The sequence below is a fragment of the Tauraco erythrolophus genome, chromosome 18 (genome assembly GCF_009769465.1).
Source record: "Tauraco erythrolophus isolate bTauEry1 chromosome 18, bTauEry1.pri, whole genome shotgun sequence".
In the NCBI taxonomy this organism is placed as follows: Eukaryota; Metazoa; Chordata; class Aves; order Musophagiformes; family Musophagidae; genus Tauraco; species Tauraco erythrolophus.
In genome coordinates this window covers 16,927,089-16,947,125 of record NC_141482.1, presented here as the reverse complement: position 1 = coordinate 16,947,125, position 20,037 = coordinate 16,927,089, and the positions used below count along the sequence as shown (strand labels likewise).

The window sequence follows — 20,037 nt, the reverse complement described above, 5'->3', positions numbered from 1 at the left end:
TGAACAGCCCTGGCCCAAATCTCTCCCTGCCCCCTGAAGCTGGGGAGGCCCCGCTGCCACCCCCGGGGTGGCACCCCCAGGGACCAGGATCCCCATCCCCAGTGGCAGCTCGAGCACCCCCGGAGCTGCCCCCGACCCCAGCACCCGGTTCGGCCCCAGTTGCCCCCTTGCCACAGCGCTGGTGGGCAGGCGCTGCCAGCCCGGTGCTGCCGCTGGCACTGGGGCACTGGGTTTGGCTTCCCTGGGGCACAGGCTGGGTGAGTGGCAGGAGGGCAGCCGAGCTCCGGGGCCGGGAGCGGGGCCGTGGCTGCCCCTGAGCCCCAGGCATGGACGGGGTCCCCGCACCGAGCAGGGCAGCACCGCGCGGAGCAGCCCAGGGCTGAGGGTACCGTGGCTTGAGTGCATAGAAAAGTGTCCCTCTGTCCCGCTGGCACGGCCCTGGGGGTCCCCACCCAAACGCCGGGGGCGAAGGGCACGGAGAGGGGTGCAGGTTACCCCGACCAGCGGCTCCTCTCTGCCCTCGGGGGGACAGGGAGAGCAGCCGGGGCAGGGGGAGCCCAGAGGAGCTGCCCCGTGCTGGCACCTGCTCCCCGTGCAGCCTGTGCCCATCCCCGGTGGCTTCCCAGCTCTGTGACGGTGCCCGGCGAGGAGTCGTCGCTGCATGGGCACCGCAAGGGCGCTGCGGTGATGCCACTTGACGCCTACAGGGGTGAGCCCCGGCCCCAGCCCGGCCCCCCCAGCCACCAACCCAGACCTGCCCTGAGGAAAAGAGACCCCCCCCACCGAGCCACCCGCCTGGCACTGCCCCCGGCACGGTCAGCACCCACCGCCCAGGTCTGCCCGTTACCAGCGGTAGGGGTTGTGGGGGGCCCAGCCCCAGCCATGCTCTGCACCCTCCTCCTGAAGGATTTACGAGGCTTCCAGTTAGCACCAGTTAGCACCAGTGACCCCAGCGATGGCCCACCCCAGCCTGCTGCCACCCCAGCCTTCTGGCTACGGAGAAATGGGAAACAAAAGCCAACGTGATGCCACCGACACTGCACACCCACCCACCACAGCTGTGCCAGGGGGCTGGGCACCTTTGCCATCCCTCGGGGACCCTGTGCCCCAGCACAGCGGGTGGCAGCCAGAGCCATGCCCAGGCGCAGCTCTCCCACACCAGCCCTCCCTGCAGCTGGCATGGTGCCCTGTGCAGTGCCTCGTGCGGTGCCTTGTGGCACGGCGGGGCTGGTGGGGGCTGCCCACGCTCCCCAGCCCGGGGCAGGGCTCAGCACCGTGGCACGGGGCAGCCAGCGGCCGGGACCCTGCGGGGCCGGTGCGGGGGGTGTGGGGGGCACGGGGAAGGCACAGGGGCAGTGGGCGCGGGTGGTCACAGCCACGCGTGGGGGTGAGGGGCCTGGTGGTCACAGCCACGGGGTCCAGCAGTTCCCCTGCCCTGCAAACCCCTGCCAGGCCCCTGCACACGCACACACATGAACACGCACACACATGAACACGCACACACATGAACACGCACACACATGAACACGCACACACATGCATCTGCTTGGCTCCCGCCTGGCCCCGGGGGCACAGGGTACATTCAGCAGAGCCCTTTGGGCGGGGGCACACCCACGGGTCCGGGCAGGACCAGGGACACATTCAGACCCGGAGCCTGGGGCAGCCTTGTTCCTCGGGGCTGGCAGGGGGTGGCAGGGCTGGCAGGGGCAGGCAGATGCTGGTGGGGGCAGGCAAGGGCTGGCAGGGGCAGGCAGGGGCTGGCAGGGGCTGGCAGGGGCAGGCAGGATCCCAGCTCAGGTTTATACTGGGGAGTTGACGGGGCTGATGAGGATGGGAAGGTAGATGGAAACGCTTCCAGGTGGGAAATGATACCGAATCTGGGAAGGGAGAACGGGCAGGGGTGAGTCCTACTTTGGGGAGCCCTGGGGATGCCGGCAGCCCCGCATGCCCCCCCCCCAGCAGTGCCAGCCAGGCCCTGCCCCCCTCAGCCGCAGCGGAGGTAGAAAATGTCACACGAAATGTCACCGTTCAGGTGAAAACAAACCCGATGAGATGAAGCAGTTCCCGTGGGGACGGGGGGATGACGGGGTGCAGCCGTCCCAGCCGGAGCCGGGGGCCCAGCTCAGTGCTGGGGGGAGCAGGGCTGGTGCCCACCCACGAGAGGCTCCCCAGGTCAGCGTCTGCACCCCGCAGGGCAGCGGGGACCCCCCGGGATGGGGGCACAGCTCGGCTCTGAGTCAGGGAGACCGAGGATGGCGATGAAGGGGCTCCCCTGGGGCTGGCACTGCAGGGCATGGGAGACATGGGGGGTCTGGCCGGACCCTGGCTGTCCCCCTCCCAGCTCCCTGGGGGTGACAGGAGTCCCACACACCCCCCGGTGCAGCCGTGGTCCAGCCTCACGGACCTGACCCAGCACAGACACCCGTGTCCCTGTGTGCTGCCCTCCTGGGCCACGCCGTGCCCACCGTGCCCCAAGCCCCTCGCAGCTGCTGGCCCCTTGCCCGAGGGGGACCCCAGCCCTGGTCCCCATCCTGCACCACTGGCACAGTCAAGCACTGCGGGGCTGCAGCACCCACCGTCTTGGGCTTAGGCACCGGTGAGGTATTTTGGCAAGGACGAGCCCCGGGGGGAGCCAGGGCGGCTGCCGCGGGGTGGGACGGGGGTCTCGGCTGCGGGAGGGCGGCGCGGGGGGGGATAGCACCAAGAGACCTCCCCGGCCCCCGCCCGCGGGGCGCTGGGCGCTGTGGCGTGGCAGCGCCGGTGAACCCAACGGAAAGGCAAACTGCTGCAAAGACACAGGGCTGCCGGGATGGCACCGGGACGGTACTGGGGGGGCCCCGTGCCCCCTGCCCTACACGGTGGTCTCATACTCCAGCACCTCCTGGGGGGCGCCGGGGGTGCGGTACTGCAGGCGCGGGGTGGTGGGAGAGGCGTACTCCAGCGCCAAGATGGTCTTCCGCAGGCGCCGGTCGATGAAGTGGGCATCCCAGGCCGGGTATTTCTTCCTGGGCAGGTCAATGCGGATGACGGGCCCCTCTGTCCGCGGGGCACGGGCGGCCGGCGCCGGCGGGGCGCAGGGTCTCACCTGGAAGACGGGCACGCAGCTGTCCCGCTCCCCCGGCGCCCCGTCCCGCTCCCCCCCTGTAGTCCGCGGCAGCGAGCGGGGGGGGCTGGTGACGGCGTCCGTGGGGGACCCCGGCGCCGGGGCCGGCCGCTGCCGGAAAATGCAGCCCCCGGCGCGGGGGCTGAACATGGGGCCGTTGGGGTGCAAGAGGCAGTAGTAGATGAACATGAAGAAGATGCCGAGGGCGAAGCTGGAGCTGACCACGCAGACGAGGATTAAGGCGTCGAAGTCAGAGGTGGTCTTGCGGTCGTAGTAGAGGAACCAGAGGACGGTGAGGGCGGCGTTCTCCGACAGCGTGATGACGTAGTAGATGCACATGCGGTAGCGGCTCCGTCCCTCCTTGACGTTGAACCAGCAGAAGATGTAGATGATGCCCACCACCATGTTGTAGATGATCTCCTCCCACTTGGACATGCAGAAGTCCGTCTCACCCTGGATGATCCAGAAGGTCATGATGCACCAGTGGGTGACGATGAAGATGCCGAAGTAGAGCTGGAACACGGAGGCGAAGAGGGCGAAGGCGATGGCGCGGGCGGCGATGGTGAAGAGGTGCCACAGGATCTGCACCACGGCCCCCTTGTAGGACATGGGCATCTTGTCCTCCCGCGAGTCCCGCAGCACCTTCTGGTAGGAGGCGATCATCCATGCCAGGGACACCAGCGAGGCCGAGGCCGAGAGCCCTGCGGGCACAAAGCGGGGAGGGGCGGTGAGAGCCTGCGCCAGCCCGGGGGTCCCCCCTCCAGCCGCCCCCCGCCGCGGGGGCCGTGCCCCTTACCCTGCAGCGGCTCGATGCTGTTCTGCTGCACCATGATGCTGAGCTGCAGCACGAGCTGGGGCGCGCTCTTCAGGAAGGTCTCCAGCAGCCGCAGCATGTTGATGTCCGCGCTCTCGAACATCATGCGCCAGTAGAAGTGGCGCCGGCGGTGCTCGGCCTGCCACCGGCTCTGCAGCCCCAGGTACAGCGTGCGGAGGTACCTGCGTGGTGGGGTGGGAGGGTGAGATGAGCCCCCATGCCTGGGTGACCGAGCCCCCTCCCCCTGCCCGTGCCCGCTGCCAACCCGCTCCCATGAACACGTCCCCCCTGATTTGAAGCCTCAGAAAGCCCCCCCGTGCCGGGGGAGCAGGGGGCTGCAGGGCAGCGGCGATGCTGAGCACATCCCTGTCCCACCCTGGCACCATGAGATGCCAGGAAGGGGCAGCTTGTGCAAAGCTGCTGACCCGGGGCTCACCAGGCCATCGCCACACTGCCCACCTGGCCACCCCCCCACCCCTCCATCCCTGGCGCTGCCCCTGCGCCCCCCAACCACGCAGGGTCTGGCTCCCCGCCGCCAGCCGGGGATCCCACCGCAGCACCACTCTCTGCCACCCATGGATTTGGGGTGCCCTGGCCCCAGCCCAGCACCACCTCCGGCTGCTTCTCCAAGGGGATATTTTTGTCCCAGCTGGCACAGAGCCCACCCTGCCTCCCCCCGCCCCGGCGAGGACGAAGGCACCAGCTGGTCGTGCCGCGGTGCCCACGGGAAGCACCTGGGTGCTCGTGCCGGCGCTGCCTCGACACACGCCAGCCCCGGCCATCTGGTCATCGGCCGGGGGTCAGCGGAGGTGCGCGTGGCACCAACCCATGCGCCGCCTGAGTCACCACCACCACGGACCTCTGCCTGTGGCACGGGGCCAGATCCGGGCACCGCAGGAGGGGCCGCAGGGCCGGGCATCCCCCGGCAGCCCTGCCCGCACCACGGGCCTGATGGCTCCGCTGCCTCGCAGGGAGGACAAAGCCGGACGAGGAGGAAAACAGGAAGATGAAGAGGGAGGGCATCGGGCCGCGAAGGTTCCTCCCAGCCGAGTGAAACCGTCACGCAGAGCGACGGCCTCTCCGTCAGCTCCGGAAAGCGCTGCCAGCCGGCTCCACCAGCCCGGAGCGCAGGAGAAACCCTGATCCCAGCATTTTCGGCTCATCCGTCAGCAGGAGGAGGCAGAATCCGGCCCTGCTCCCGCTGTGGGGTGAGCCGGGTGTTCCCACCCCTGGGCTGCACAGCCCCGAGACCACGGTGGGGGCCATCAGCTGGGGCCACCAAGGCCCCTGTGCCACCCCGCTGCCATCTGCTCCCGCCCCCCGCAGCCTCGCCGGCTCCCTCGGCATGCAGGAGGGCACGGTGGGCACATCGATGGTTCCCATGGTCCACCCCGGAGAGGCCACCAACGCCTTGTTGGCCCCATCACCACCTGCCCACCCCTTCCTGCCCACCCTGCTGGGAGCCCCAAAGAGCGCCTGAGCCATGCGGAGCCCAGGATGCCGCAGGGCATCGCTGCTGGACCCAGGGCACCCACGCGCAAACGAGCCTTGAGCATCAGCGACCTCATCCTCTCCCTGTAATCAGCCTCGCTAATTGGGCTCATTAGCACCACGACCCCGCTGTCTGTGGCACCAGCAGCCCCCCGCGCACAGACCCTGCAGCCGCGCCGTCCCTGTGGCACAGCTGGCAGCTGCCACACGCCGTCCCCGGCTCCTCCGCCGCTCAACAAGTGACCCGCGGCCTCCCGCAGCCTTCGGCGGGGGCACAATTCCGCTCCTGTCTCCCCATCAGCTCCGTAAATCTCATTAAAACGAGATTTCATCTCCCATCAACTCGCCCGAACGAAACGTTGATTCGTATTTGTTACGCGTTTGATCATCCCGTGGTGTTTCAGCCCAGAGAAACGTCCCCACGCGCTGGCAGCGCCCGGCGAGCGCTCACCGACCCGGCGCCGCAGCAGCTGCCTGGCAAACACCGAATCAATCACTGGGAAAAAAAAAAAATCATTTAATTTTCCAAAAACTGATGATGAGGCAGAAAGCAACTGCGAGAGCTCTCAGGGCTAATTGCTCCCTCCTTTGTATCACAAAGAGGAATCCAGCGAAATCCCTGCGGCACAACGGTGCTGGGTGGTGGGCTGGGGCAGGGGTCGGGTTTGCCGGAGCTCCGCCACGGGCGGGTTTGCCACTGGCAGCACCAGTTGCGCCCAGCTCCCAGCTACTGGCCCTCGGTTTTCAAGTGTGGGAAAAACAGATGTGAGAGGAGGAAAGCGTGGCCCCGGTTATCACCAAATCCGTTAATCATCTTCCTCAGATGGAAGAGGATGAGGGACCCCCCCAGTTTAAGAGTGAGCGATACGGGGTGTGATTTGCCTAGAAGGTAATTTGGGATCTCATCCCGTAATCCTTTATTTAAACAAGGAGAAAATTACTTCCCTGTTGCAGCCGTTTTCACCCACTACACATCCTGCCAAGTCGGGTCATCCAGGCTGCCTGACTTTGTCCCACAGCACCCACCGTGCAGGGGGGCCGGGAGGGGACCCCAGCAAGAGACTGACGCCAGCGCTGGGTCCTGCAGCAGGACCAGGGGACACCCCCCAGCCGGTGCTCCCAGGGCTGAGAGGGCTCCTGCGGGTCCCAGCTCTGCCACCCATTGTGAGCCCACCCAGGGGGCTGCTGAGGGTGTCCGTGCCCCGTGGGTTACCACCAGGCTGGCATCAGGACTGAGGGGTGCCACCGGGTCCCCAAGCCAGCAGAGAAGGGGGGATAGAGGCTGATGGGGGGTTTCAGGAAGGAACTGTGGGTGGAGAGGACACCCTGGGTCTGGCCCCTTGACCCCCAGGCAGCCAAACCATGTGTGACCCTTGGCTAAGGCAGACACGGGGGCATAGCGGGCAGAGGTAGGGCTGTCCCCAGCACAAGGGGACCTCCCGAGGCACCAGCCAGCTGCCAGCCCACCGAGGTGGCAGGGGACTCCGACGGGTGGGAGGCACACCCAGCGTGCGCAGCACCTCTCCCCGCCAGTGTCTCTTTGGTGAAAAAGCTTTTTCCCGGCAGAGCGGATAACAACAATTCCTGAGCCGCAAAACCACCCGAGCAGCAGCCCCGAGTGCGCCGCTGCCGCGTACACCAGCACATGGTCATACAACCGGCACCGTCTCCGGAGAGCATCCGCGGCGGAGGATTTGCACGTGCACCACGAACGCGCTGATGACAACTTCAGCAGCTTTCATTTGGGCCCATCTCAGAGCTCGTGCTCGGAGCTGCCATTGCAGCTGGCAAGCAGCTGGATTTTTGTGATTTGGGGGTCACAGCTGGGGCTCGGGGCCGCGCAGCGATGGCTTTGGCAGGTGAGACCTGCCGAGGCGATCGCGAGGCTGGGAGGAGGCGGGTACATCAGGGAAGGGGGAGATGTTTGGCCAGGGAAAAGCCTTCCCTTGGCATGCAGCATTTATTCCACGCATCTCTAACTGCCACATCCACCTGCGCCGGATCCAACCTCCCTAATGGGTTTAACAAACTGCATTTAACTGGTCAGCCGAGCTAATCCCAAATCCCAAGATTAGAAAGAGCCTCAGCCGCAGCTTGAGACCGACACGTCCTGGAGGGTCAGTGCTGAGAGTTACCGCTTTAATTGGCTTAAGAGCCTCCATGGTGCAGCAGATCAGGAGAGCGCAGCTGACACCGCCGGGAGCAAAGCCCCCAACTGCAGCCCAGCCCCAGCTCAGGCCAGGATCAGGTAATTGCTCGCAGGGTGCCGGGGCCAAGGCCAGCTGCGGGCAGGCTTAGCGGCCGGTGGGCCAGAGAGCTCCTGTCCTCTCCTTCACCAGCTCCTCCAGCACACTAAGGCAGGGTGGGCACCTATTCTGCAGCCAGAGGACTCCGAGAGCTGCCACGGGGATGGGTGGGCTTGGGGAGGGGCAGGCGGTGGCTGTGTTGGCGAGAGAAGGGGCAGGAGCCCCTCTAGCACGGTGGATGCTGTGGGACAGTCAGACAGCCCGGGAGCATCCCAGGAAAAGCAGCAGAGGAGGGAACGAACACATGCAGACAACAGGAAGGAACGGAGGAGCCTCTGTGCTCCGGGAGGGGAAACAGCATGGAATCCCGAGCTGGGAGCGCTGCCTGCTCCGGGCATTGTTCCGGGAATCTGCCGTTGTCTCTGCTCCCCTCCCAGCACCAGCCTCCCCGGGAAGCAGCTCGGTGCCAGAGCCACGGCTCTTCCCCGGTGCCCTGAGGACAGAGCTCGGCGGAGCTGGGAGGGAGCGGGGCCGGCTCCGCCGCGCAGGGGAGGACGGTGACAATAAACCATCGGCTCCAGCTTCTGGAGGCTCCAGGCCCTTTGCCTGTGTCTCCGCAGACCCTCCAGAAGGGCGAGTGGCAGGGTCTTGCCCGGGCCCAGGAGGGGTGGGCAGCGGAGCCGGGACAGGCTGGGGACAAGCGGCACCTCCTCACCCGCGACCCCGCAGACTATAGCGGGCTCCGAGCAGGAGCGTGGGGAGGCGCCTGGGAGGACGATCTGAGTCCCCGGTGTTTGGGGCCTGGCAGAAGCTCTCGACACCAGGATCTGCTGCCGTGGCCAGGCAGCCCCCCCAGCACTGCCCGGCCGCAGGGACAGCAGGCCTGGGCCACCCAGCTGGGCTGCGGGCTCCTCACGCCGGCTCCTGCCCACACCCACCCGTGCCCACAGCTGGGCTCTGCTGGGGGCTCTCTCCCACCACCCATCCTGCTCTGGCTGCAGAGGGATTTATCCCCACTTCCCCCGCAGCCACCTGGGCCCTCACTGCACCTCCCCATCCCCACCTGCATCCCCCCCATGCTCTGCTGTCCCCACCTGTGTCCTCCACGCTGCACCCTGTTATCCCCACCCATGTCCCTGCTGCACCCTGCCACTCCCTCCAGCCCCAGCCCAGCTCCATGACCCTCCGTACCTCCAGACCTGCCCCAGCTGCAGCAGGTGGATGAGGCCCTGCAGCAGCCCCATCCTGACCCCCTGCACCCCCTGTACCCCCATACCCTGGTCCCCCCGTACCTCCAGACCTGCCCCAGCTGCAGCAAGTGGATGAGGCCCTATCCTGACCCCCTGTACCCCTGTACCCCGGTCCCCCCGTTCCTCCAGACCTGCCCCAGCTGCAGCAGGTGGATGAGGCCCCATCCCGACCCCCTGTACCCCTGTACCCCGGTCCCCCCGTACCTCCAGACCTGCCCCAGCTGCAGCAGGTGGATGAGGCCCCATCCCGACCCCCTGTACCCCTGTACCCCGGTCCCCCCGTACCTCCAGACCTGCCCCAGCTGCAGCAGGTGGATGAGGCCCCATCCCGACCCCCTGTACCCCTGTACCCCGGTCCCCCCGTACCTCCAGACCTGCCCCAGCTGCAGCAGGTGGATGAGGCCCCATCCCGACCCCCTGTACCCCTGTACCCCGGTCCCCCCGTACCTCCAGACCTGCCCCAGCTGCAGCAGGTGGATGAGGCCCCATCCCGACCCCCTGTACCCCTGTACCCCGGTCCCCCCGTACCTCCAGACCTGCCCCAGCTGCAGCAGGTGGATGAGGCCCCATCCCGACCCCCTGTACCCCTGTACCCCGGTCCCCCCGTACCTCCAGACCTGCCCCAGCTGCAGCAAGTGGATGAGGCCCTATCCTGACCCCCTGTACCCCCACACCCCGGTCCCCCCGTTCCTCCAGACCTGCCCCAGCTGCACCAGGTGGATGAGGCCCCATCCCGACCCCCTGTACCCCTGTACCCCAGTCCCCCCGTACCTCCAGACCTGCCCCAGCTGCAGCAGGTGGATGAGGCCACATCCCGAGCCCCTGTACCCCTGTACCCCGGTCCCCCCGTACCTCCAGACCTGCCCCAGCTGCACCAGGTGGATGAGGCCCTATCCTGACCCCCTGTACCCCTGTACCCCTGTCCCCCCGTTCCTCCAGACCTGCCCCAGCTGCAGCAGGTGGATGAGGCCCCATCCCAACCCCCTGTACCCCTGTCCCCCCGTTCCTCCAGACCTGCCCCAGCTGCAGCAGGTGGATGAGGCCCCATCCCGACCCCCTGTACCCCTGTACCCCGGTCCCCCCGTACCTCCAGACCTGCCCCAGCTGCAGCAGGTGGATGAGGCCCCATCCCGACCCCCTGTACCCCTGTACCCCGGTCCCCCCGTACCTCCAGACCTGCCCCAGCTGCAGCAGGTGGATGAGGCCCTGCAGCAGCCAGACGCAGAGGCGGCAGCAGCCGCGCGGCCCGCGGGCGCTGTCCTTGGTGCTGCCGGCGCTGCCCTTGGTGCTGGCGGCGAAGTCGTACACGAACCACCTGAAGCTGAGCAGCTGCACCACGAGCGAGGGCAGCAGCACGAAGAGCAGCGTCAGCCCGAACCACCAGCGCTGCCCCCGCACGTAGTACTGGGCCGCCAGCCACAGGTCCGAGGCGCCGTCCGCGAAGCACACCAGGAGGGCGCACAGCACCCAGCAGCCGTCCCGCAGCCGGTACCGCCGCGCCGGGGGGGCCGCGCCGCCCGCCCGCCTCCCGCCGCCGCCCTCCGGGCTCTCCAGCAGCACGGCCGGGCCGCCGCCGCCGTCCGACTTCGCGGCCATGTTGTCGGGGGAGAGGAGGAGAAAGGAGGGAGCGGGAGAGACTTCCGGAGGGAGGACGGCGCCGCCGAGCCCGCCCCGGCAGCGCCCGCCCCCGCCGGCCTCGCCCCGCGCCCGCCAGCCGGCACCCGCCGCCCGGCCCGGTCCGGCCCCGCCGAGACCCACCCTCCCTCCCGGGCCGGCCCCGGGAGCCCCCGCCCCGCCCCCGCCGCTCCCCCTCCGGAAAGAGCGGCCGCCCCCCAGCCGCCGCCGCGGGGTCCCGGGGGAGCGCACGGTGCCGGTGGGCGCCTCCCCGCGCCGCCTCCCGCCGCGAAGGGCAACCGGCCCCTCCCCTGGTCGGCTTCGACCCCCCCCGGGCTCCCCAGGGCCCGCTGGCCCCTGCCGAACCCCCGCCGGGTGCCAGCGGGTGCCTCCTCGCACCCCGCCCCGGTCCCGGCGGAACCCCCCGGGGCAGCGGCCGTGCGGTCCGACCACCGCCCACCCAGCTCGTCAAGGACCGCAGCTCCCTGGGCAGCTGCTGGGCGACCTTGGGCTCCCCCGGCCCCGAGTCTCGGCCCCGCAGCACAGAGAGAACCGGCTCATGGGCCCGGCCTGGGCGGGTGGAGATGCTGCCGATGCCTCCGCTGCCCCGGGGCCAGGCAGGAACACGGGGCACCAGGCCCCTGCCCGAGGCAGCCTGAGGGACACCCAGCAGGAACCTGCTGGGCCGGACCTGAGTCCTGCTTCAGAGAGGGAGTCCCAGCCTTGGGGAAGCTCCTGAGGAGCCGCACAACTGGGTGGAAGTGCTGAAGTGCCCAGGTGGACCTGGGGCACTGGGGTTTGGGTGTTTAGGTGGACCTGGGGCACTGGGGTTTTGGAGTCTGAGTGGACTTGGGGCACTGGCATTTGGGTGCACACGTGCCTGGATGCCACCCTACTCCTCGGCTCTGCCCTACCATCTCTCTTTTTGTTGCCCGCCAGAGTTGGGATGCAGCGTGTCCAGCAAAGTCCGGCTGCCCTGGCCTGGTTGGCGTGTGAGGGGCTGGTGTCGCGAGGAGCAGCGCTGCGCCAGCATCCCTGGCACTGCTGGGAGGGAAAGGGCTTTTTCCTCCTTTGCAGCGTGTCTCCAGGGAGGGTGATCGCATGCAGGCGGCTGCCTCCTGAAGGCAGCTTCAGCCCCCAGCCCAGAGGGCCGGACTCTTGCTCGCTCGCTGCAGCTCAGCCCCCAAGGCTCAGCCCTGCGTGTCTGCGTGCGGAGGAGCCACATGCGTGGCTGGAGCCCGGCCCACGGTGAGCACGCAGCGAGGGGGAGCGTGTTTTATCCCAGGAAACGTGGCCGACTTCCAAACTTCACCTTGCAGAGCAGCAAGGGGGATCAGCACAAACCCGGCGTGAGTCTGGGTTCCTGGTGCACGACACTGGGGGAAGCAGCGGGGAGGGGGAAGGCGTTAGTCAGCACGAGGGAGCAGAATCGGGCCCTCGGCGAGGCTCTCCCAGCGCTGCATGTATTAGCATGGGTAATGAGACTTAAATACCTAACCTTGAGATGCTCCTGACAGATCCCTTCCAGAAATGCCTGCCTGGGGGAGGGGACGCTCCCAGCATCCCAGAGCTGGAAGAAAGGAGCTGGAGCCTTTCATCCACCACCAGTCAGGGCCAGGGCCCCTTTGGAGGAAGGGCTCTGCTGGCCAGAGCCCCCGCCGACACCTGGCCAGCCCCAGCCCTGTTTGGGCTCGGTCCCTGGGAAGTCTCTGTCCTAGCTGGGCAATGGAGCAGAGCCGGTGGCATGGCGATGGTGGGCACAGCACCAGGAGAGGGTACCTGGAGAGCAGGGAGAGACGGAGCCATCTCCCTTCACAGCCCCTGAAACGCCTCCTCTGAAAGTGGAGTCAAATATAGAATCATAGAATCAGGGAATGGTTTGGGTTGGAAGGGACCTCAAAGATCATCTAGTTCCAACCCCCCTGCCATGGGCAGGGACACCCTCCACTACGCCAGGTTGCCCAAAGCCTCATCCAACCTGGCCTTGAACACAAACATCCACAGCCTGAGGTTTGAAGTCTGATTTGTCTTAACAACAGGCCCCGGCAGCCACAGGAAAAAAATGAGAAAAAAACCCCATAAACATCGCCGAAGGCTTCCTGTGCAGCTGCCAGCAGGCAGGGAGGATCCAAGCTGCATACATAAAAGTGCTGCAAGGAAGAAAAAGGAACACGCTGAAACCAAACCTGCGCTTTCCACAACAAAACACACAGCGATGCAGAGCAGCCCTCGGCAGCAGACGGGCAGCCGGTCCCTCTGACTGCCCGCTTCCCAGGAGGGCACATAAACGTGCAACTGGTCCAAATGGGCCTCTGGACCCCAGGCTGACTCCAGCTTCCAAGTGAATGGCCTGTCCATGGCACCGGCTCCAGGAGGAGAAATCTGGGATGATTTGTGGGTGGCTCAGAGCTTGGCTGAGGAGAGGCCCGTGGAGCACAGCACCAGCTGCCACTCACTGCCCTGCAAAAGTTTTCCAGGTGCCCTTGGCTTTGCCATCCTTCCTGCTGCAGCAGACTCAGCTGCAGCTTCCCCCCTGCTTGGGCTGAGCTGGGACCCCCCTTCCCAGGAGAGCGGCCCCTGTCCCTCCACACGGCCCAATGTCCCTGGCAGAACCCTGCCTGCATTGCAGCATGCATCACCGGCCACTCCAGACGGTCACTGTGCTTCCTTCTGCTGCTGCCAGCACACAGGCAGTCCATCTCCATCATCTCCATCTCCGTCCCCATCCCTGCCACACAGGCTTTGAAAGTGCTCCCTCCTCCTTGCCGTGCTGGGCAGTGTGAGGGCTGCTGGTGGAGGTGGTGGAGAAGGTTTCCAGCAGGAGAAGGGGACAGTCACCATCCAGCCAGGCCATGCTTCCCAAGCACCACCAACAGCTCTGAGCTCTGCAGCCAAACCCCTGTCTCACTCAAGAAGTCGTGTCCATGCGTGTTGCTCACCAGCCTGGGCTGCGGCACCAAGGACACTGTTGCATCCTCCACAGCCAGGAGGAAATGGCCTGCCTCTTGTAGGCAGGATAGGTACCTTGAGTTGAGTAGTTAATTAATAGTTCATTATCTTCAACTCAATCCAGCTGGGTAAGAATGATTAGTGCCATACATGTGTGTGCAGCAGGACAGATGGACGGGGCTGTCGATGGGAGGTAAATGTAGCTCCAGCTCTAGTTATGATCCCAGCACACGCCATGAAACTCGGGCGTTCTTCCCTTCTGATCCCAACAAAGCAACAAGGATCAAACGCTGCCTTCATGCTCAGCAGAAAGCGGAAGCCAACCACTCCGTGGCGGATGCTGCGGTGCGAGGCGGAAGGAGAAGAGCAGGCGCACATCCCACATCACGCATCCCGTGCCCCAGCCCGCATCCTGCATCCCACTCTGCAGCTGACCCCGGTGCCCATGTCCCACTGGGACTTCCCAGGAGCCGACTCTGAGACGGTGGATGGGAAGCAGCTGGGCCCTGATCCAGCCTGCAGATCTGCAGCCGGCTGCCCCCACCAAAAAAGGAGCATTTTCCAGCACTGGCATCCAGCCCCAATCCTGCTGCCTCTTTTGGTTGATGTCAGGAAAAAATCCAACCCGAGTGTGAATCACTCGCAGCCCGGCCAGGATGCTGTGCACAAGTGCTCGCTTCCACCGCTCCCCTGGAAGCCGCCTTATTTTAGCACACGCTGCCGCAGCCGGAGCAGCTCTCCCCAGTTAACTGTAACAAACGACCTTATGGGATTAGGGCCAGTAATCTTCCAATCTGAGTAATCTCCCTTAAGGGATTAGTTGCCCACAGAAGTGTGGTGACCACCGGCCGGCCGCTGCCTCGCTCCCTCCTCCACCCCTGCGGTCCCAGGGCGGCCACTGCCGTCTCCGGGAGCCTGGAGGTGCCGCCGTGCTGGGGGCCCTCACGTGCCCTTCAGGGAGCTTCTTGCCAAGGGGGTCCTGTGCGGGGCACGAGCCAACAGGTCAGGTCTCCCCATGCAGCCAGTGCTCCTCCTCCTCCAGCCCACGCTCCGTGCCTCAGGGATGTCACCGGGGCTCCCTCCAGTAAAAACACCGATCCAAGGCAGACTGGAGGTGCCTCCACCAGCAACAGGGAAGCAACGCTGCCACATTAGCATGTGACACTGAGTGGCATTGCCAGGGAGGCAGTAACGGTGTGGCCAGCTCTTCTGCCAGCACGGACCCAGCAGCACCAGCCAGAGGTTGTGACCAGGGAGCTGCCCAATGGCCACTGCCACTGGGCACTGCCACGCGGAAGGTCAGCCAATGCTTTCTGAGCCATTTGAGAGCGCAGAACCCCAGGCAAGTGGCAGCACGTCGTTACCAGTAAGCAACAGGAGCGGGACCAGCAGCCGCACGGTGCCTGGGCTGGAGGGGAAGCATGGCCGGCGGCTCTGAGCTGGGAACCGGGCAGTTTCACCAGGGAGGAGCAGCGCCACTTCAGGGCTCTGTCCAGAGCAGGGACATGGGGCACAAAAACCCGGGTCTCCCATTACTGGGTGGGCTCCCGGGACCCCTCTCCCACCGCAGAGCTCACTCGGTGAGGGGCTGCCCGTCCTTGCCGCCAGTGCTGGGTCTCCCTGCATCTCCAACACCCCATTTCTCCATCTTCTCTTGCTCAGGGGCTGGGTGGGGTGGAGGGAAGGGGATAAAAGCCATTTTGAGGGGCGATATTCCCCCTTCCTGTAGGCAGAGTCATTCAGAGCAGAAGACCGACGCGGTGTCCTGGTAGAGCCTTGCGGCTGCTCCGAGGTTCCCTGGAGCTGGTCCCTGCCCAGTGCAGAACTGGGGTCACTGTGGCTAGGGTGAGCTGACCCACTGGGACCACAGCCGGGTCCCCTCCCGGGGACAGGCAGGCCCTCGCCCCCTGAGCTCTGGACGAGCCACTCAGCTGCACAAAACGAAATGGGAGCTGGTGGCGCCGTGTTTTGGGGGCTCCTCATTGCGATCTGGGGAGGAAAAGGGACACAAAGGAGCCCAACTGCCCCACACTGGCACATGGGCACAGAGCGGCTGCAAAGAGCCGACAGAAGCGTGGTGCTGGCAGGGGCGCGGGGAGGTGGACGGGGTGTGACAAGGCATCAATAATTCACGCGCGTGGGGACCCGCGGCGGGGCGGGGGGGGTCTCCCAGCTGCGGGGAGAGGGGCTGGGCACACCTCGCCCACGTCCACACACCCACGTCCACTCCTGCCGCCTCCCTGCGAGCCCGGCCACGCGTGTTTCCATCCCTGCGGGCCGGGCAGTGCCCAGCAGGGTGCCCGCAGCCCCGCGGGCGCGGCGCTGGGGTTCCCGAACCCCCACGCGTGGGTGCGCGGCCCGCGGGGCGCTGCCGGGCGCGGCCGCCAGGGGGCGCGCTCCGAGGGGCCCCGCCCGCCCCGGAACCCGCCCGCGCGGCTGCGGCTGCCGCCCGGCGGGGAGCGGCGGCGGGACCGGACCCGGAGCCGGAGCCGGAGCCGGGGCGGACCGGGAGCGCGGGCGGCAGCGCCATGGCGCGGGACCCGGCCTTCGTGCTGCGCTACCTGGCCGAGGTGGAGGAGTTGGCCGAGGACGTGCTGGCGGCGCGGCAGCAGGTACGGCCCGCCCCCACCCCCCGGTACCCCCCCCCCCGGTAGCCCCCCCCACCACCCCCGGTAGCCCGGAGCCCCGGCAGCTGCCGCCTCTCTCCCGCTGCAGATCGTGGACCTGGACGTGAAGCGGAACCGCAACCGCGAGGCCCTGCGGGCGCTGCAGAAGGACCCGGAGCCCGAGGGTGAGCCCCGGCCCCGGCCGGCTGCGTCCGCCGTGATCCCCCCCCGCCCGAGGAGCGGGGCTGCGTGTCCGGGCGGAAAAGCTTCTCTGAAAAAGCCTTTTCCTTTTTTCCTTTTCCTTTTCCTCTCCCCCCCCAGGCAAGGCCATGGTCTGCTTCGGGAACATGTTCATCGAGCTCCCAAAAGCACAGACCAAGGAGATGCTGCAGAAGGGTAAGGGAGGCTGCCGCAAACGCACAGCCTGCGTCTAGTCCAGACCATAATAACGTTTTAGAAGAATAAACAGGGTTCTGCCCAGCGCTGGGCTTTAAAGCACCCAAAACCTCCCGCTGGCAGTCCCACGCAGATTCTGGCCATCGCCATCGCTCAGCTGTCCTGGGCAGTGCCCTGGGAAGCACATTTGGGCACGAAGCAATGTGGGGCTGTGGGCAGCGGAGGGCAGGGTGGGACCCCGAGGCAGCCGAGGAGGAGCCCTCTCCTGCCCCCCGGGCCTGGGCTTCCACACCAAACGTCCCACAGGAGGTTCTGCCTGGACCCCAGAGCCCACAGTCCTCCTCACTCCTGTCCCGCTTGTCTCAGACCAGGAACATCTGGATGAGGAGATCAACAACCTCCGGAAGGAGCTGCGCGTGAAGGTCAACCGCCTCTTTGAAGCTCAAGGTAAACGCTTCTGCCCTGGAACCTTCTCAGTATCTGGGAGCCGATGTCGTGTGTCGGGAGGGTCCAGAAACTCCTGAGCTCTGTGTGTTCCTGCAGCCGTTTTCCCACTGGCTTTGCAATTCCTCCCCTGCTCCAGCAGGACTGTACGGCTCCTGGTGCGGAGTGTCACCCACCAGCACGCTAAACACTCCCACATCACGGCGGGGTGACGCCACATCAGCTTCCGGGGCTGTCCCTGCCCTCCCCACAGCCCCTCTAAAGTTTAACGTGGACTGCCTCACTTATTTTATAGCAAAATCCTGATTTTTGTGTGTTTTCTCGCAGGTAAAGCCGAGCTGAAGGGATTTAACCTGAACCCCATGACCGCTGAGGAAATGAAGCTAATCAATCGCATCCTGGAGGGCTGAGGCGGCCGTGCCATTGTCACGGCGGGTCCTGGGGCTGTCACCCGCGGAGCTCGCACTGCGATAGCCGCAGCCCTCGGGGTTTGCAGGAGGACACTGGTGTGCCCGGAGCCCGCCTTGGGTGAGGTCCCTGGCACGGCGCTGGGAAGCGTTTGGCTCCTCGGCTACGATGCTGCAGTTTCCTTGGATCACAAACCCTTCCTGCTCCTTGCTGCAGCCCGAGTGGCGGAGCCGCGGGCTGGGACGCAGCGCTGGGCAAACACCCGTGGCCGGGGTGGAAGTGGGATTATTAAAATCAGAGCAGGGGTGCATTGCTAACTCCGTGTGTGTATGTCTGTGTTTTTATGCCAGTGCTTCTGGAGTTTCACTTCAGAGCTGGTTCATTGTCGCGTCGGGAACAGGAGTAGGAGGAATTGGGATTCCACAGCGTGCCCCAAGCATAGAGGAGGAATTGTGTGTGCCTGTGGTATTAAAACAAAGCCAAACTGTACATCTGAGGCACGTCAGGAATCTCTTTAAAGATGTGTAGGGAGGGACAGGAGGAGGCAGCATCCTTTTAGTCTCGCGGGGAAAACATGTTTTGCTGTTAAGTTGGAAGGCGAGAGACCACAGAGGCTTTCAAAAGTAGATGAAGGGATAAAATGTATGTATTTTAGATGTATTTTAAAAAGCAGCCTGAAGAGGGCTGAGCAGGAATAGTCACTGAGCCCATCTCGTAGTGAAAGGACAATTGATTTAACCAGTGATGGTTTCTTCAAAGGTTTTACCGTTTATGGTCTTCTACACCACCCTCCTTAGTCAGAACTTGCTGCCCTGACACAAGAAGATTTTTAAGAATTAATCACAATTATTAATGGACTACAGCGAGTTGGATTTTTTCCTGTGTACAGGGAAGTGTCTGGGTCCTGCCAAGCCCTTTCTTTGTTGAACTTCTGTAAAGGTATTTCTGGCTCGATTTTAAAAACTTTAAAATGCAGCAGTTGTCCTCATTTCTCCAGCTCTGGAGGCAGCTCGCCCGTCCTGACCATCCTTGCACACCTACCACGGAGCTGGCCTGGCCTCCCCTGCCGTCCCCCTCGGCAGGGTCTGCACCGCCACGCGAGACCGAACGCGGCTGCGCCGTTTCCCACCGCGGTGCCCCCGTTCCCTGACCGCCCTCCAGCCCCGGGGGCAGAGGTGCCTCCTCCAGCCAGCCCTGCGCTGCCTTGTCCAGTTCACACATGCTTCACGTTATACAGAGTTCCAAAAAAATGCCCCGTTTCAGACTCCTTAAAACTGTGTTTTCTTTAAAAAGCCAACCGCCATCGCTTGATCCGAGATGTAAAATTCCGTAGTTAACGCTACATGCCCTAAATGTGCCACTGCGAGAAGCCAGGCTGGCTGCTTTGGGCTTAAGTTTCAGATACACCTTATTACCTGAACTGTCCTGCCTGTAGCTTTTCCAGAAAATTGCCTCTCCTGTGGAAGCGAGCAGCAGTGCCGGGCGCCGTTGCAGCCGCACTCTTCCCTACCCGGCGTAGTGCAGCCGCCGTCTGGTGCCGAGGTTATTTTTACAGTAGCGTGGCAACAGGTTTTCTGCTCTGCCATGTTTCCATAGTAGTAGCAGTAGGAGGATCAGGTGCCTGCCTTCCCTAAAAGCTTCGTTTTGCCGTGCAGAGTGTGTTTAGCCCTTCAGTTTTCCTACGTGGTATGGATCTAAGCTGTGCCAGTGCAGATGGACAGCCGAGACGCCACCATCCTTTGTGTCTTGTGTCAGCCGTTAGGAAATGCCTCATCCACGCTCATTGCAGCTTCTGGGCTGGGGAACCTTTAGAAGCAAGAAGGTCAGCGTCTTGTGCTGAGCCAGCAGTGCCTAGAGAGAAGTGGGAACTGCCACTGGACTTCATGAGGAAGAGAGAGTGAACTTCGTCCATGGTCACCTCTCCCATCCCAAGCTCGGGATCAGCATTACGCTTTCTGCTGCGCGGGAAGATTCCTGAAAAGCTGCTTCAGTTTCTTCCTGTCATCGTAGCACCCTGCAATGAGAACGTTAACTGGGGACTTACACACCACGCCACTCCTCCCTGCAGAGGTGAGGTCATCTCCCGCTTTCAGGTGAAGCCGTACTCGTGTTTTGTTAGTTGGAAACTACAGCCAGAGATGATTGTAGGCACACCGGGTTGAGTACTGCGAAATAAAATTACAATACATGTCAGCCTCTTGGAAGGGTGACTTCAGAATCCGAGTTCTGCTTCCCAACAGTGAAACACCCACCTGCCCTGGGGAGGTGCCCGGTGAGCCGTCACCGCACTGCCTGCAGAGCAGTTTTGGCAGCAAAGCTGGGACTTAACACTTGAAAAGCAGGACTGTGAACCAAACTGTTCCCACTACATGTGCACGCTTGTTTCCAGCAGTGCCCCTGCAGCCTGGTCGCTTACATCCACTTTTGGAGGGCACTTGCTCCTTTTGGTCTCTTATGGGATTACGAGCTCACAGGCCTGTTCTTGTTCTTTTGTTCTCCAGTGAAAGGTGTGTGCTCTCCTCTTCCTCCCATAGCTCAGGGGCATGGGCAGGGCACCCTAAATGTGTGTTTGCCGTGATGTTCTCATTCGCTGGAGCACCCGGGTCTCCCCCTCTGCTGACAGGCCCATTGTTCTGTATCAGGTCAAAGCCCCCAACACGCTTCTCCTTCCCTGGCAGCCTACAACATCAGACACACGTACTGAAGGACCTGAGCG

The 20,037-nt window shown here is 64.6% G+C and overlaps 2 protein-coding genes across 3 annotated transcripts; one reads left to right on the top strand and one right to left on the bottom strand.

Moving 5' to 3' along the window:
* Nucleotides 1–2,851: 2,851 nt before the first annotated feature.
* On the bottom strand, nt 2,852–10,500 carry XKR7 (XK related 7). The gene is made up of 3 exons (XM_086622994.1): nt 10,073–10,500; nt 3,900–4,099; nt 2,852–3,804 (listed from the first exon to the last, which is right to left on the bottom strand). The coding sequence occupies exons 1-3, from the start codon at nt 10,498–10,500 to the stop codon at nt 2,852–2,854; spliced, it is 1,581 nt and encodes a 526-aa protein (XP_086479120.1).
* A 5,495-nt stretch (nt 10,501–15,995) lies between these two features.
* PDRG1 (p53 and DNA damage regulated 1) lies at nt 15,996–17,973 on the top strand. Of its 2 annotated transcripts, none has more exons than XM_086623009.1 (5): nt 15,996–16,079; nt 16,183–16,258; nt 16,395–16,469; nt 16,836–16,916; nt 17,241–17,973. In XM_086623009.1, exons 1-5 carry the CDS (start codon nt 15,996–15,998, stop codon nt 17,321–17,323), a joined length of 399 nt encoding a protein of 132 aa, XP_086479135.1. In that variant the 3' UTR covers nt 17,324–17,973. The 2 variants fall into 2 exon arrangements, with proteins under 2 accessions (XP_086479135.1, XP_086479136.1); XM_086623010.1 differs by having other exon boundaries at nt 16,836–16,922; nt 17,247–17,973.
* Nucleotides 17,974–20,037: the final 2,064 nt, after the last annotated feature.